At 43.8% G+C, this 16,568-nt stretch overlaps 1 protein-coding gene across 5 annotated transcripts in view; it reads left to right on the top strand.

The window, feature by feature from the left end:
* The window catches only part of MAP3K13 (mitogen-activated protein kinase kinase kinase 13), an 85,045-nt gene that overhangs the window by 48,287 nt on the left and 20,190 nt on the right, over positions 1 to 16,568 (top strand). For 4 of the 5 annotated variants that reach the window (XM_089509427.1, XM_089509426.1, XM_089509430.1 and 1 more), the window contains 4 exons: positions 1,338 to 1,447; positions 1,949 to 2,065; positions 3,216 to 3,353; positions 9,822 to 10,533. In XM_089509427.1, the coding sequence (XP_089365553.1) occupies positions 1,338 to 1,447; positions 1,949 to 2,065; positions 3,216 to 3,353; positions 9,822 to 10,533 (1,077 nt within the window). The remainder of the gene's footprint in view (positions 1 to 1,337; positions 1,448 to 1,948; positions 2,066 to 3,215; positions 3,354 to 9,821; positions 10,534 to 16,568) is intronic. The other variant, XM_089509431.1, reaches the window with a different exon arrangement.

Here is a 16,568-nt window from a genome sequence, read left to right as displayed (position 1 = left end):
GCCAGGCTGTTGACTAGGGCTGGCTGGCTACAGGGATCATGTGACTCCCCTACTGAAACAGCTGCAGTCTGTTTCTGGGGAGAATTCAAGGTGCTGGTTTTGATCTTTAAAGCCCTGTCAGGCTTGGGTCCAGACTAACTGAAGGACTGTATCTCCCTATACAAGCCAGCCTGAGCCCTAAGATCAACAGGAGAGGGCTTTCTCCCAGTCCCACCACCTTCACAGGTTTGGTTAGTGAGGATTCAGGACAGAGTCTTCTCCATGGCTGCTCCCAGACTGTAGAACTCCCTTCCACGGGAGATCAGTTTGGTCCCCTCCCTGCTCTTTTTTTGCTGAAGGCTGAAGACATTTTTATTTAGGCAGGCATTTGGTGGATTAATTTTACTTCTGTTTTGCTGTTAATGCTTTATGGTTTTTATTGGTTTTAACTATATATTTTTAATTTATGTTTTAATATTAATAATATTTAATTGCTTTTAATTTTTGTAATCAATTTTTTTACTTCTGTCTTTTTAAATTATTGTAACCTGCCTTGAATCCCATTGTGGGGGAAAGACAGGATATACATTCTTCAAATAAATACATAAATAAGTATTTTCAGATATTATTTTATATATTTCTTTCATTATCAAAATACTTTCTTCCTAAACGTTTTATTTGATTGTATGATTATTTTGTTATTGCAGAAAGACATGTGAGGGCAGATAGTATTTATTGTTCTAATCAAGATACCTATTCTATATTGTAATGCAAACCCATAGAAATGGTTGGTGTGAAGTATAGTGCCAAATAAATATTTGTTTCTTTGTTTTGCTGTGCTTTGCATTGTCTGGGTTTGAATCCTCTCTCAGCCATGTAAACCCACCGGTTGACCTTGGGCATGTCCCACTCTCTCAGCCTCAAAGGATGACAGTGGCAAACCCCCTCTGAAGAAACTTGCCAAGAAAACCCCATGATAAGTTTAGCTTAGGGTTACCATAAGCCAGAAATGACTTGAAGACACACAACAACAAACAACAGTTAAAAAGCAGTTGATTGGAGATAATGAGAAGGAATTGAACTGTAGACAGTAATGAAATGCAATCAGTTTTATTTGCAAGTTATATGTCTTCAAACTGAGTCCAAGTTTCAGTTAAAATTAGACAGTATTATAGGGCCAGGCTTGGTAAAATGATAGCTGCTGGCCTATTGATGCAAGCCTTCAGAGGTTTGCTGGCATACTAGTTGGAAACTAGTAAACTCTTGTTTTCTGATAAAAGTGCACCTGTTCTTGGTGCTGTTTGTAACTGCTATTAATTATGTTACATCACCATCAAAATGTAAAATTGTTCTGGCAGGCTGAATGGAGAGAAGAAGTGAAGAAACACTTTGAAAAGATTAAAAGTGAAGGAACTTGTATACACCGGTTAGATGAAGAACTTATTCGTCGTAGAAGAGAAGAACTCAGGTCTGTTCCTCTTATTTAAGAGTGGATGATAAACCCTTTTGGTTCAGATCAACAATCTGTTTATTTCAGTGTTCTCCTTTAAGCAGCAACCATCCTGTTCCTTTTGGTAAGCCCACAAAAAGGACTGTTTATAGATATATCTTGCAGGAATTTATCAAATCACTTAGTAAGGTGGCTAATATTTTTTTCATGGGAATCATCTCAGTACATATTGTGTGAAAAATAATCTTTGGTCCATTTTGAATGCCTGGTAATTTGTTTCACTGAATGTCCTTGAATTCTAGCATTTGGGGAGAGGAATCATCTTGCATTTAATTTGTAAAGAATGAACTGAAGCCTGATTCTGTTTTTTCAACATGCAAATGCTTTCATTATGCTTGCTTATTTTAGATGTTGGAAATGACATATTTAATGAGAAAGAATTCTTCATTGTTACCTGCTGTCCTTATGAGAGAGGCCATTTAACTGTTAACACTGGTTTTCCTTTTGTTCCCCTGACAGGCATGCCTTGGATATTCGTGAACATTATGAGAAGAAACTGGAGAGAGCCAATAATTTGTATATGGAGCTCAGTGCTATCATGCTACAACTAGAGATTCGAGAAAAGGAGCTCATTAAGTATGTGCATCCACATACATTCTAGGCCCATGTGATAAGATTATAAATACTGATTATTCAGATTTACTGTATCTGTGTGTGTGTATATGTGGGAGAAAGTGTGACTTGCCAAAGGTTGCCCAGTGGGTTTCCATGGCTGAATGGGGATACGAAACCTGGGCTCCTGCCACACTGCAGAAATAAAGGAGTTTGAAACTACTTTAACTGCTATGACTCAGTGTTGTGGAATTCTGGGATTTGCAGCTTTGTGAGATATTTAGTCTTTCCTATCGGAGAGGTCTGGTACTCCATCAAACTACAAATCCCAGATTTCCATAGCATTGAGCCATGGAAGTTAAAGTGGTGTCAAACTGCTTTATTTCTGCAGTGTGGTAGCAGCCTGTAAATGCCAGTACTGCAGCCAAAAAACAAACAGCTTCATACTGAACTAGTAGTGTCTGAGCGGTTTACAATTGTAAGCTAATTGTCCCCAACAATCTGGGTACTCACTTTAGCGACCTTGGAAGGATGCAAGGCTGAGTCAAGCTTGAGCCCTGGCTAGTATTGAACTCGCCACCTTATGGTTTTGAGTGAGTGCTGCAGTACAGGCATTTAACCACTGTGGCACCAGGATGCCACTCACTCATAGTTACAATGTTGTGAGTTTGATTTCAGCCAGGGACTCTAGGATCAGCTCAGTCTGGCATCCTTCTGAGGTCACTAAAAAGAGTACCCAGCTTGCTGGGGGCAGTTAGCTTACATGTTGTAAACTGCTTAGAGACTGTTTAGTTCAACATGAAGTTGTATAGAAATGTAGCTGCTATTGCTATTTTCTATTGAAGTCGGCAATTGTTTTGGACATTCTTGTGGTTGGAATGTTTATCTGAACCTGGGCTCCTGTTCCTGTTAAGAATTAGTTTGTCTTTTCCATATACTGAGATTAACACTTAGCTTGACATGTAGATAAAAGTTTGGGAAATTGATGGACTGACTGACACATACCTGGAGTAAATATTCCAGTAACTTTCTTCTGCTGTGAGAATTTTACTTCTGTCTTTTTAAATTATTGTAATCCACCTTGAATCCCATTGTGTGAGAAAGGTGGGATATACATCCTCGAAATAAATAAATAAATAAATAAATTTGGGGATTAATTTTATTCTACTTGAAGGCGGGAACAAGCTGTGGAGAAGAAGTATCCTGGGACATACAAGCGTCATCCAGTTCGACCAATAATCCATGCCAATGCAGTGGAAAAACTGATGAAGAGGAGAGGAGCCTGCCACAAGCCTGGATGCCAGACTAAGCGGTGAGCCAGATAACAAAATCATATTGGAGTGCTTCTGCTTTTTGCAGTGAGCTGATCTACAGAACGTTGGACAACAATGCTCATCGCTAAAGTGATACTAATTTTTTGATTGGTGGCAGCCAGATAATGGAAAAGGAGATGCACAGTTTTTGTGTTCTAATCAATAATGGGAAAGCTTTGGAAATGGAGATGAGATGCAATTTAATAGCAGAGTATTCTACCACTGTGTTTTTCTGGTGACAGTCTAATAATTTCAGTTTACCCGTCTTTTGTATTTTAAGGATTTAGCAGTATAATTTTTAATTCAGGTAAAATAATTGTGCTGGAGCAAATACACTAAAGGGGCATGTAGAGAGCTTTCATTTTAGAAACTGGGAGTAATATTTTAACATTTTGTCAGCTGCCATTCAGAGCAGTGCATATCCGCAGTGGCTCAACTCTTGGCTAGGGAACACAGTGCCAAAGGGGCTAGCATAAGCAGAAACTTAAGAGCAGGGGTAGGCAACCTTTTTGAGCCAGGGGCTGGGTTGCTGTCCCTCAGACAACTGGGGGGCCGAAGCCAAAAAATAAATAATTAAATAATATAGGACAACATTTTCAAATGTAGGACACATTTTTTTAAAATGGAGGACATGCGAAAAAATTTGATGATTTTTAAAAAATGTTAATATAAATGCATGTTTCTTAGGCATGATCAAAATGGAGGACATTTGGGCCTCAGAAGCTGGCTGATATCAATATCAATATCACCATCATGATCATCATCATCATCATCATCACTATCATTGTTAAAGCAGACCTTTTAGCATTAAAAGCACCGAAAATACACAGAAATGCACTTTGGAAAGTCACACTGTCTCACCTTCAGAAAGAGTGAGTGCATGTCTCTGAAACTGACTGATATCATCATCATCATCATCATCATCACCACCACTATCATTGTTAAAACAAAGCAGACCTGTACAAATGGAATGGAAATCCTCCTCCTCCTCCTGCTACTCTTCGTCTTCTTCTTCCTCCTCCTCCTCCTGCTCCTTCCTTCCTCCCTCCTCCTCCTCCTCCTCCTCCTCTTCCTCCTTCCTGCTCCTTCCTCCCTCCCTCCTCCTCCTTCCTTCCTTCCTTCCTTCCTTCCTTCCTCCCTCTTCCTCCTGCTCCTTCCTTCCTTCCTCCCTCCTCCTCTTCCTCCTCCTCTTCCCCCGCCCCCTTCCTTCCCTGCCCGCGGCTGTCTGGCAGCCGCGGGAAGGGAGGGAAGGAGGAGGAGGACCCCTGCCCCCTTCCTGCCCTGCCCGGAGGGGGCCAGGCAGGGCAAAGGAGCCTGTCCGCCGGCTGAGGGCCGCTCGCGTGAGAGGCCAAAGGCCCCGCGCCCTCGTGCAAGCGGCCTTTGACTTCTCGTGCAAGGGCGTGGGGCCTTTGGCCTCTCACGTGAGAGGCCCGGTCCTGCCGCCAATTGCCGCCAGCATGGGGCCTTTGGTCTCTTGCGCGAGCGGCCTTTGGCCCTGCGCTGGCGGCAGGACCTGGCTCGGGCCGGTCCCAAGGCCTCGCGGTGCCGGGGGTTGCCGACCCCCGCTTAAGATTCTCTGTAGCCTTTGAGTATACCACAGCAGCAAATCAGTGGATAATGGGCAGCTATAGAAAGAACTCTCCACCTCACTACCAGTTACTGAAGGTTTCATTATACTCTCAGGTTTTTGACAGTGGATCCTGCAGCTCTGGCTTTGGAATCTGTAGCCTTGCATAGGAACATAATTTAACATTAATTCCGTCCTGTTTTGCAGTACAATTAGAGGAGGAAGGTCACAAACTTTGGGCCTACCCAGCAGTTCAGGGAAAACCACCACCTACTCAGAGGCAATACTGTTCTGGAGAAGAGGGGGTGAAATTTTCCTCTTCCTCATCACTTTCACTATCAGAGCTCACGGCAAACCCTGTCATCTCTGGGGCCACCATTTGAAGGAGAGACACAGGGCTGCTTATCACCTGGATTGAACAGGGTGGCCTTACCCCCTAAGCAGCAATAGTGGTAATAATGCTGATGAGAACAGTAGAAAACAGTTTTGTTTATATTTATATTCTCCCTTTCCCTCTGCCCCCAGCTATGATTCACAGAAGCAGACGAAAGGCACAGACTAACTATCTCAGTTCCTGATTCTTCAGCAGAAGGTTGCAAGAGGATGAAAGAATTATGTATCATTTCCAGTGCGGGTGGGAACCACAATGGCCCCTTAGGACTGGGACGATATTCCCCTTACCCCCCCCCCTCAAAGCCAGATGGCAAATAATTAACTTCTCCTAGAAAAGAGTCCTGAAAGTTCTTCCCTGGCCATCAGCGCATCTAGGGTATCTTCTTGATGGCTAGTGCCTCAGTCTTCTAGAGCAGTGAACTAATTATGGAAATCTCCAAAAGAAAAGATCCACCTAAGAAAAGGATTCAGCAAATTAGCAAAGGTAGTGGGTTCCATCTAGTTGTCATCTGTAATAGTGGTGGCATGCCTGCTTACCCAAATGTGTCACCACTCCAAAATTACATTATAATAACTTTTAAGGTATATTTTCTTTCTAAAACATGAGTTTTCCCTTCTGCAGAGCAGCGTGATAACATAGTGACTGCATGGTGCAAAAGGCTGATAGCACTCTATTAAAGCCTTTTCCTTCAAATTGCAGTATGGCTTTTTTGAAGGGGGCTAAATATGAACACTCTTTAAAGCTTTAAATAGTATTCAGTCTTTTGTCATTGTGACAAATGCCACTAACACCAATAGAAGTGTCCAAGATCGTATCAATAGAAAGATAAAAAATTGCTTATAATATCAACTACTAGTTATTTTGCCATGATGAGATAAATAATAATAATAATAATAAATTTTTTATTTATATACCGCTATTCCAAGGATCACAGCGTTGCACAGCAAGAGATAAAAAACAGTTAAAAACATCACAAACCCCAGTACCCCCAGCAAATAACAACAATTAACAATAACAACAATAGACAACCAGACAGCTCCCCATACAAATGGCTGTGTAGAATGGAATACAACATAACACTGCCAAGGGGAAAGAATGACAGACAAGGCTCATGGGGGAAAAGCCTGGCGGAACAAGAAGGTCTTTAGATTCTTCTTAAAAATATCAAGGGAGGAGGAAGTACGGAGCTCATTGGGGAGGGAGTTCCAGAGCCGTGGGGCTGAAATAGAAAAAGCCCTCCGAGTTGATACATAACGAGCATCTGGAACTCTTAATAGATGTCTCTCACCCGATCTGAGTGTGCGGGGCGGATTATATGGGGAGAGGCGGTCCTCCAAGTACCCTGGGCCCAAGCCATTTAGGGCTTTATAGGTAATAACCAACACCTTGTATTTGGCCCGGAAGCAAATAGGCAGCCAATGAAGATCTTTCAAGACTGGCGTTATATGGCTGGCCCTGGAACATCCAGTAACCAGCCTAGCAGCCATATTCTGCACTAATTGAAGCTTCCGGGTTTGGTACAAGGGTTGCCCCATGTAGAGCGCATTACAGAAATCTAATCGAGAGGTTACCAGAGCATGTACAACAGTTTCAAGGTCCCCCCAGCCAAGGAAGGGTCGCAGTTGGCGTATCAGCCGAAGCTGATAGCAGGTGCTCCTGACTGTTGCATCCACCTGAGCAATAAGGTGAAGCGACGACTCCAGAAGCACCCCCAAACTGCGAACAGAGTCCTTCACAGGGAGTGTGACCCCATTTGGATTCAGGCTGAGTCTGTTTTCCCTCATCCAGCCCATTACCGACTCCAAGCAGGCATTTAGAGGAGAGATGCCATCCTTAGTTACTGCATCAGTCGGAGACACAGAGAAGACTATTTGGGTGTCATCAGCGTACTGATAACACCATGCCCCGTGTCTCCGGATGATCTCTCCCAGCGGCTTCATGTAAATGTTAAATAGCATAGGGGACAAAATCGCTCCCTGAGGGACCCCAGATGTCAGGGCCCTCCTATTGGAGCAACAGTCCCCCAGCTCCACCATCTGGGATCTGCCCGAGAGGTAGGAACGGAACCACTGCAAGATCATGTCTTGATAAGATTTAGGCAGTTGCTGGCTTTAAGCTTCTGCAGGAGTAGAGGTCTATCTTAGAAGGATCACCTGAAATTTCTGATAGATACTATTGGTTCTTATCTATTCGGGGGATTTTCTAACTCTCACTGCTAACTTTTCTGCTTTCACCCACAGACAAATGAGACAAATATTCTTAGGCATCTCAGTTATTCATAGAATGTTGGTGTCTTGAGATATGTTGGCTTATTGGTTTTCTGTAGATTTCATGGTGATGAAAGAATTGGGCTGACAAGAGTGCAGATAGATTTAATAAAATGTATATTTTGAGCAAGCATTCTCCAGAGGCCATGCAAAATTTTAGGTTTAGCAATAGTGATGGAAAGAAATAATTTATTTGTTTTGTAAAATGCAATCCATTTTGAGTTGGTGGCAGCTGATCAGCACCAAGCCTTCCTGGATTGCACTGTCCTTTTCCATCTCATTTTATTCTTATTTCTCACTTGGCTTGATTGTTCTGTGGGTTCCCTATACCAGAACAGTGTTAGAGTGTGTGCATTCTCTGGAGTGTGCAGTGAAGAGATCTGTAAAGAGCGTAAACCAGTTCTTTCTGAACAATGTATCTGGTCAGAGTTCAGGAAGTTTTTTTATCAGGTCACTTTTTCATGGTGGGGCTGAAAGACTGTGATTAAATGTCATGAAATTTATGACATCATATTCAACAATTCTCCTGTGACCTGCCTCCCATGCTGTTAATATCTATATGAAATTGCTGAAAGATGAGATTTAAAATGTCATCAATACACTTTGGCTTTGTTTTACTTCAGATCAGCGGTGTGCAACATGTAGGCATGAACCACATAAGACCGCCCTGAGGGCCTACACTAGATCTAGATGTGTTATGGATACATTGAACAGTTGTCTGGAACTTGTCTGGAATAGATCATTAGGTGGATAAAGGTTAATAAAATAAAGCTCAGTCCAGATAAGACAGAAGTGCTATTAACATAATAGTTTTTAAAGTCCAGTGACATGATATTCAGCGTGTTGTGCCTGTATAAGGCTCTTTCTGAAGGAACACTTTGCAGTCTCGCAGTGTTGCCTGATCTGATATTGCTGTTAGATTGTAAGATTACCTTCCTCTTTAACACCTGTGTCTGATATGTCAACTTGCTCCTTCTTGGAGAGTGAAGCAGTAATTAATGCCCTAATACAACCAGATTAAATTATTTTATTATATTATATATGGAGCTTCCCTTGAAAATGATCCAGAAACTATAGCTCAAAATGCAGTGACCAGATTGGTAACAGGTAGTAACAACTGTTAACATATTATGTCAGGATTTAAAAACTTCACTAACTACCAGCTTACTCCTATGCCCAATGGAGGTTGCCTTTATTTGACCTTTAAAAGATTTTTTTTGTTACCACCAGCTAGTTGCCACAAGCTGATAGCTGGACAGTGGGAAAAAAGACCTTTTCTTTAGTGATGCCCAGACTGTAAATTTTCTTATGAATCATGCTTGACATGACTTTATTTTTATGGTTTAACTACTTAGCAGAGTTGGTCCTGTTGCAAGTTTTCAGTGGCATTTAATCATGTTTGTGATACTGGTTTCTTGATTAAATTATAGTAGTCTTACTCTTCTTTTTAATCTCTCTTTTTAAAAATTGTTTATTATTTCTTTCATTGTATATTGTAATTTTTTTAAAGCTTCCACATGACTTTGGCAGTATGGAAGGATATTAATTTAGGAAATGAGTGAATATGTCGATCACCCTGCAAAAGATAACACTGCAACTGAGAATATCAGAAATGGGGTTTCCTTTATGCACAATTGATATTTTTAACACAATTATGCTAGTAAACTGCTAGATTACAGAACCACAACTTGAGCCAGGAGTGGCTTTTCTCAAGTAGCAGCTTGCAATAGTAGAGAAAGAGATCCAAAGACAGGTTGTGTTTTGGAATGAAGGATGATGTGTGTGTCCTCCTTTTTAAAGATAAAAAAAGTAATTGGATACAAACATACAGATAATTTTATTTAAATATAAAGTATGAAGGCTGCATGCATGAAACAAGCTTGCATGCATTTATTCAATCTATTCAGTTGTTGTGTACCTTCAAGTCGTTTCGGACTTATGGCAACCCTAAGGTTGTGAAGTTATCATGGGGTTTTTTGGCAAGGTTTCTTCAGAGGTTTGCCATGGCCATCCTCTGAGGCTGATAGAGTGTGACTTGCCCAAGGTCAACCAGTGGTCAAGCAGAGATTCGAATCCTGATCTCCAGAGTTGTAGTCCAGTGCTCAAACTACTACACCGTGCTGTCTCTCTAGATGTTGTTAATGATGAGAGAGATAATGTGACAAAACTCCATGCAATTAAGCCTAATAAATATCTTAATTGTAACAAAGAACATGTTTTATTTTACATCCTTTTCTAGGCCTGACTTGCTGAAATCAGATGGGATATCCAACACTGAAGTGGTGCCTAGCGGTTCTCCCCTTTCAGGGAGTCCCAAAATGTCAGTGCTTAGTAGTAAAGGCCGCTACCGCAGCAAACCACGTCACCGACGAGGAAATAGCAAAGGCAGCTACAATGATTTTGCAGGGATCTTGAAAAACCAGTCAGCACGAGATGACTTGGCCCAGCCAGCTCACCATCAGCAGCTTCACCCCCACCATCATGGGCATCATCCCCGGCTAAACCTACATGGACAGGACATAGCAAATTGTGCTAACAATCTTCGGTATTTTGGACCTGCTGCAGCCTTGCGTAGTCCCCTTAGTCATCACGCCCAACGGAGGATGTCTGGCTCTAGCCCGGATATTATCTCTGCTGCTATGGAAGCCGATTCACGGAGAAATCTGGAGGAGAAGGATGGGGAGGATTCGGCTGATCATTGGGAATGTTGTCAAAAGGGTACATACAGTCTCTGCCCAGAGTGCAGAATGGGGACAAATGGTACAAACCAAGGACAATCACTTGAGCCAGGACTTAAAGCACCCTCATATGAGCCATTGTTTGCAAATGGGCAGTTTCCTGCAGAAAGGGAGGAAGGTGAATTTAGCAGCCACAGGTCAGTGTCTTCTCTTGGCTCTTCTCATCCTGTGAGCACTTCAGGACTGCCGTGTAAAACACGACTTGTTCCAAAGGTAAGGCCCTTACTTTAACCTTCCCAGAAACAATGGAATATAACAAAACAAAATCTGATGCCCATTGATTTTAATAATAATAATAATAATAATAATAACAACAAATTTATTTATATACCACCTTTCCTGTAGATCAAAGCGGTTTACAATACAACAGTTATGTGACACATGTCACAGTACAAGACAGTAAAAATTATGTTAATTACAAATCACAATTTCATACAGATAGCATAAAAACCTGAGCCATATACAGATCATTAAAACCATTAGTTATGGGGGGGGACTTCCTCATCTAAATAGAGTCGGAAGGGAAAGCTGCTTGAAAGAGGTGGGTTTTTAATGCCCTCTTAAAGGCTTCTACTGTGGAACAGAGTCGGATCTTTTCTGGGAGTGCGTTCCAGAGGGTGGGGGCTGTTGCCGTATAGGCCCTCCGATGTGTAGCTGCTAGTTTTACCTTGGGGCAATCAAGTAAAAGTTTCCCTGTTGTTCTGAGTGTGCGGGGCGGATTATGTAGGGAGAGGCGCTCCCTTAAGTAACTCGGGCCCAAGCCATATAGGGCTTTATAGGTGTTTTTTTTTTACTGGCCATGTGTAAGTAACTTGTGCTGTATAGAATTAAATCTGAAGACTTCACTTAATGAAGATTACTGTCATACAAACTTAGTTTCATATTCAAAGTTTGGAAGTAACATGTTACAAGTAATGATGCTTCTTCTTCGTGGTCTCTGCGAATCACACAAATGGGTTATCATTCTGTGCCTGCACAGTTAGCTTCGGAACCTTCTTGGAGACATTGAAGGCGTTTTGGCGGTAGCCCCGCCCACTCTCCAACTGCCTTTTTCAGTCGGTTTCCCGCCTAAACCCTCAGTTCCTTTTGTCCGCCGCACTAGCAGCATCTAGGAACTCTTTCAGAGATTCATTTTCCTGTCAGACTTTAAAAACTTGATTTGACAGGATCAATCTGCACTTTGGTGGTAATTTTTTAACATCGTTGTTCATATTTTAAAACAAATGCTATGATTTTCTAGATAATCATATACTTAAATGTGAATTTGAATTCTGAGGTAAAGTTGTTTAACAACAACTTGCCCTGTGATTTCTCAGAGAATCGCTTACTTAATTGGGAATTTAAATTTTGAAATAATGCTGTTTTAGGACAGCCTGTACGGCGATTTCTTAAAGAATCACATACTTAAATACAAATTTAAATTCTGAGGTAAGTTGCTTTAACAACAACTTGCCCTATGATTTCTTAGAGAATTGCTTACTTAAATGTGAATTTAAATTCTGAGGTAAAGTTGTTTTAACAACGACTTGCCCTGCCATTTCTTAGAGAATCACTTACTTAAATGTGAATTTAAACTCTGAACTAAAGCTGTTTTAACAACAGCCTGTACTGCAGTTTTTTTTTTAGAGAATCACATACACTGGTACCTCGGGTTACGAAATTAATTCGTTCCGCTATTCCTTTCGTAAGCCGAAAATTTCGTAACCCGAAACACATTTTCCATTGAAAATAACTAATGCGTTCTATGACCTCAGACTGAACCTGCAAGTCAAAACAAACGCACAATAGAGGCCTATTAAGCTAAGTACCCTACAATACAAGTTGCCTGAGGCACTAAAGAGCTTAACAATGACTGGCAGGTCCATTCTAAACTTTCTAAGGATCTTAACAATGACTGGCAGGTCCATTCTAAACTTTCTAATGATCTTAACAATGACTGGCAGGTCCATTCTAAACTTTCTAAAGGATAAAGAAAAAAAGTTTTTTTCTTATCTTTGATGGTTCTGGCATCTCAGAGTGAGGCAGGAGGAGGAGGAGGAGCTCTCAAATCATCACACCCATGACCAAAGCAACCCCATGGTCACACTCTCTGGCCCACATCAAATCAAGGCCAAACATGCAAAACTCACATCCCACACTCTCAAATCATCACACCCATGACCAAACCACCCCAGAACCCAAACTCAAAGGCCAGAAACCCCAAATCTGAACATGCCACCCCAAAGTCACACTCTCTGGCCCACATCAAATCAAGGCCAAACATGCAAACCTCACATCCCACACTCTCAAATCATCACAGCCATGACCAAACCACCCCAGAACCCAAACTCAAAGGCCAGAAACCCCAAATCTGAAAATGCCACCCCAAAGTCACACTCTCTGGCCCACATCAAATCAAGGCCAAACATGCAAACCTCACATCCCACACTCTCAAATCATCACACCCATGACCATACCACCCCAGAACCCAAACCCAAAGGCCAGAAACCCCAAATCTAAAAAAGCAACCCCATGGTCAGGCCCATTCTAAAGGATAAAGAAAAAAAGTGTTTTTCTTATCTTTGCTGGTCTTGGCATCAGAGTGAGGCAGGAGAAGGAGGAGCTCTCAAATCATCATAGCCATGACCAAAGCAACCCCAAATCTAAAAATGCCACCCCATGGTCACACTCTCTGGCCCACATCAAATCAAGGCCAAACATGCAAACCTCACATCCCACACTCTCAAATCATCACAGCCATGGCCAAACCACCCCAGAACCCAAACCCAAAGGCCAGAAACCCCAAATCTAAAAAAGCAACCCCATGGTCACACTCTCTGGCCCACATCAAATCAAGGCCAAACATGCAAACCTCACATCCCACACTCTCAAATCATCACAGCCATGGCCAAACCACCCCAGAACCCAAACCCAAAGGCCAGAAACCCCAAATCTAAAAAAGCAACCCCAAGGTCACACTCTCTGGCCCACATCAAATCAAGGCCAAACATGCAAACCTCACATCCCACACTCTCAAATCATCACAGCCATGACCAAACCACCCCAGAACCCAAACCCAAAGCCCAGAAACCCCAAATCTGAAAATGCCACCCCAAAGTCACACTCTCTGGCCCACATCAAATCAAGGCCAAACTTGCAAAAATCGATGCCCACACTTTGAAAACATCACAGCCATGACCAAACCACCCCAGAACCCAAACCCAAAGGCCAGAAACCCCAAATCTGAAAATGCCACCCCAAAGTCACACTCTCTGGCCCACATCAAATCAAGGCCAAACATGCAAACCTCACATCCCACACTCTCAAATCATCACACCCATGACCATACCACCCCAGAACCCAAACCCAAAGGCCAGAAACCCCAAATCTGAACATGCCACCCCATGGTCAGGCCCATTCTAAAGGATAAAGAAAAAAAGTGTTTTTCTTATCTTTGCTGGTCTTGGCATCAGAGTGAGGCAGGAGAAGGAGGAGCTCTCAAATCATCATAGCCATGACCAAAGCAACCCCAAATCTAAAAATGCCACCCCATGGTCACACTCTCTGGCCCACATCAAATCAAGGCCAAACATGCAAACCTCACATCTCACACTCTCAAATCATCACACCCATGACCATACCACCCCAGAACCCAAACCCAAAGGCCAGAAACCCCAAATCTGAACATGCCACCCCAAGGTCACACTCTCTGGCCCACATCAAATCAAGGCCAAACTTGCAAAAATCGATGCCCACACTTTGAAAACATCACAGCCATGACCAAACCACCCCAGAACCCAAACCCAAAGGCCAGAAACCCCAAATCTGAAAATGCCACCCCAAAGTCACACTCTCTGGCCCACATCAAATCAAGGCCAAACATGCAAACCTCACATCCCACACTCTCAAATCATCACACCCATGGCCAAACCACCCCAGAACCCAAACCCAAAGGCCAGAAACCCCAAATCTAAAAAAGCAACCCCAAGGTCACACTCTCTGGCCCACATCAAATCAAGGCCAAACATGCAAACCTCACATCCCACACTCTCAAATCATCACACCCATGACCATACAGTACAAAAGTGTTTTTCTTATCTTTGCTGGTCTTGGCATCTGGTCCTGGCATCTCGGAGTGAGGCAGGAGGAGGAGGAGGAGGAGAGGGGCAGCCCAAAAAGCCAAATTTAAACCAATTCAAGCAATTTAACCACTTCAGCCAATTCAAGCAATTTAACCAATTCAGCCAATTTATCCAATTCAAGCAATTTAACCAATTCAGCCAATTTAGCCAATTCAAGCAATTTAACCAATTCAGCCAATTTAGCCAATTCAAGCAATTTAACCAATTCAGCCAATTTAGCCAATTCAAGCAATTTAACCAATTCAGCCAATTTAGCCAATGCCACCAATTTAACAAAGTTAACCATTTTTTTAAAAAGAATTTGGTGTTTTTTTTAAGGGTCACCTTTTTTTTAAGGGTCACCTTTTGCCTTCTTGGATGACGGTTCTCCCTCTCTAGTGAAGAACTGGTCCAAGGATGTCTGCTTTTGCCGGCCCTTAAGCAGGTTCTTAAAATGGCTAAGGCAGACATTATCAAAATGGGCAATGGCATGGCTGGTGAGCACCTTCTCAGGGTGGTGCTTCTCCACATATGAAGACACATTGTGGAATTGCCGCAAAATGTCTTTAATTTCTGCCGTTGGCAAAGATGCCCCCGCAGCCTCCTCCTCCTGGCCCCTGTCGAAATGGAGCACGTCTTCATCCACGGCCGAGTGTTGCATCGCCGCCAAGGCCTTCAGGTCCTCTGTTGTCAGGTCCTCGTTGTGCTCCTCGATGAGTTCCTCCACGTCCTCGTTGTCCACGTCGAGTCCCAGGGACCTTGCGATGGAGACGATCTCGTGCACCTCTTCCTCTTCACCTGGCTCAGCACCCTCGGACTGTGACCCTTCCAAGGAAGAAGCATCAGGCCACAGCTTCCTCCACGCAGCAATCAGGTTGCGCCTGGTGATCTCCTGCCAGGCCAAGTCCACCATCTTCAAGCACACCACGATATCAAAATGCTGCTTCCAGAACTCTCGAAGGGTCAGCTGTGTGCTCTCTGTCACATCGAAGCAACGCTTGAACATGTGCTTGGTGTAGATCTTCTTGAAGTTGGCGATCACCTGCTGGTCCATGGGTTGCAAGAGGGAGGTCGTGTTGGGTGGCAGAAACTGGACCTTGATGAAGGAGAACTCCGCGAGGATGTCCTTCTCCAGGCCATGCGGGTGCGCAGGAGCATTGTCCAAGAGGAGGAGGCACTTCAAGGGCAAATCTTCTTCCTCCAGGTACCGCTTCACTGTCGGGGCGAAGACACTGTTGATCCACTCGACGAAAAGGAGGCGTGTGACCCATGCGCGGCCATTGGAGCGCCACATCACTGGCAACCTGTCCTTCTGGATGTTGTGTGCCTTGAAAGCCCTTGGATTTTCGGAGTGGTACACCAACAGGGGCTTGACCTTACAGTCCCCGCTGGCATTGGCACACAACGCAAGTGTGAAGCGGTCCTTCATAGGCTTGTGGCCTGGCTGTCTCCTCTCCTCCTGGGTGATGTAGGTGCGGCGAGGCATCTTCTTCCAGAAGAGGCCCGTCTCGTCGCAGTTGAAGACTTGCTGTGGGACGTAGCCTTCCTCCTCCACCATGGCCTTGAACGCGACGACGAATGCTTCGGCGGCCTGGTGGTCTGCGCTGGACGCCTCGCCGTGACGGACGACAGAGTGGATCCCGGTCCTCTTCTTGAACTTCTCGAACCAGCCACGTGATGCTTTGAAGTCCGGGGTGGCTGGCTCCTCCTGCGAAGAAGTTCCTTCGCCTGCCTCCCTGCTGGCCAGGTCTTCGAAAATGGTGATGGCCTTCTCGCAGATGACCGAGGTGGTCACAGTGTCCCCGACTCGCTCCTTTTCCTTGATCCAGAGGAGAAGCAGGCGCTCCATCTCCTCGTGCTTCGGTGTCCTCTGCTTGGCGATCGTCGTCACGCCTTTCGCTGGAGCCACAACAGCTCTGATGGCCTCCTTCTGCTTGAGGACAGTGCCAATTGTCGAAGGGTTTCGTCCATACTCCTTGGCAATGTCCACCAAGCGCACGCCCCTCTCGTGCTTGGCGATGATGTCCTTCTTGTCCTCCAAGGACAAGGGAGCCCTCTTCTTTTTCTCACCGCTTGGCTTGGGAGCCATAGCTCAAGCCTAAAAAGGACAAAAGGCACAGGCACTGAGCAAAAGCCACAATTGGAAAC

Source organism: Sceloporus occidentalis, unplaced genomic scaffold, assembly GCF_023333645.1.
Source record: "Sceloporus occidentalis isolate IW3139 unplaced genomic scaffold, rSceOcc1.0.p SCAF_2, whole genome shotgun sequence".
NCBI classification, from domain to species: Eukaryota; Metazoa; Chordata; class Lepidosauria; order Squamata; family Phrynosomatidae; genus Sceloporus; species Sceloporus occidentalis.
This window is presented reverse-complemented; position numbering and strand designations above follow the sequence as displayed.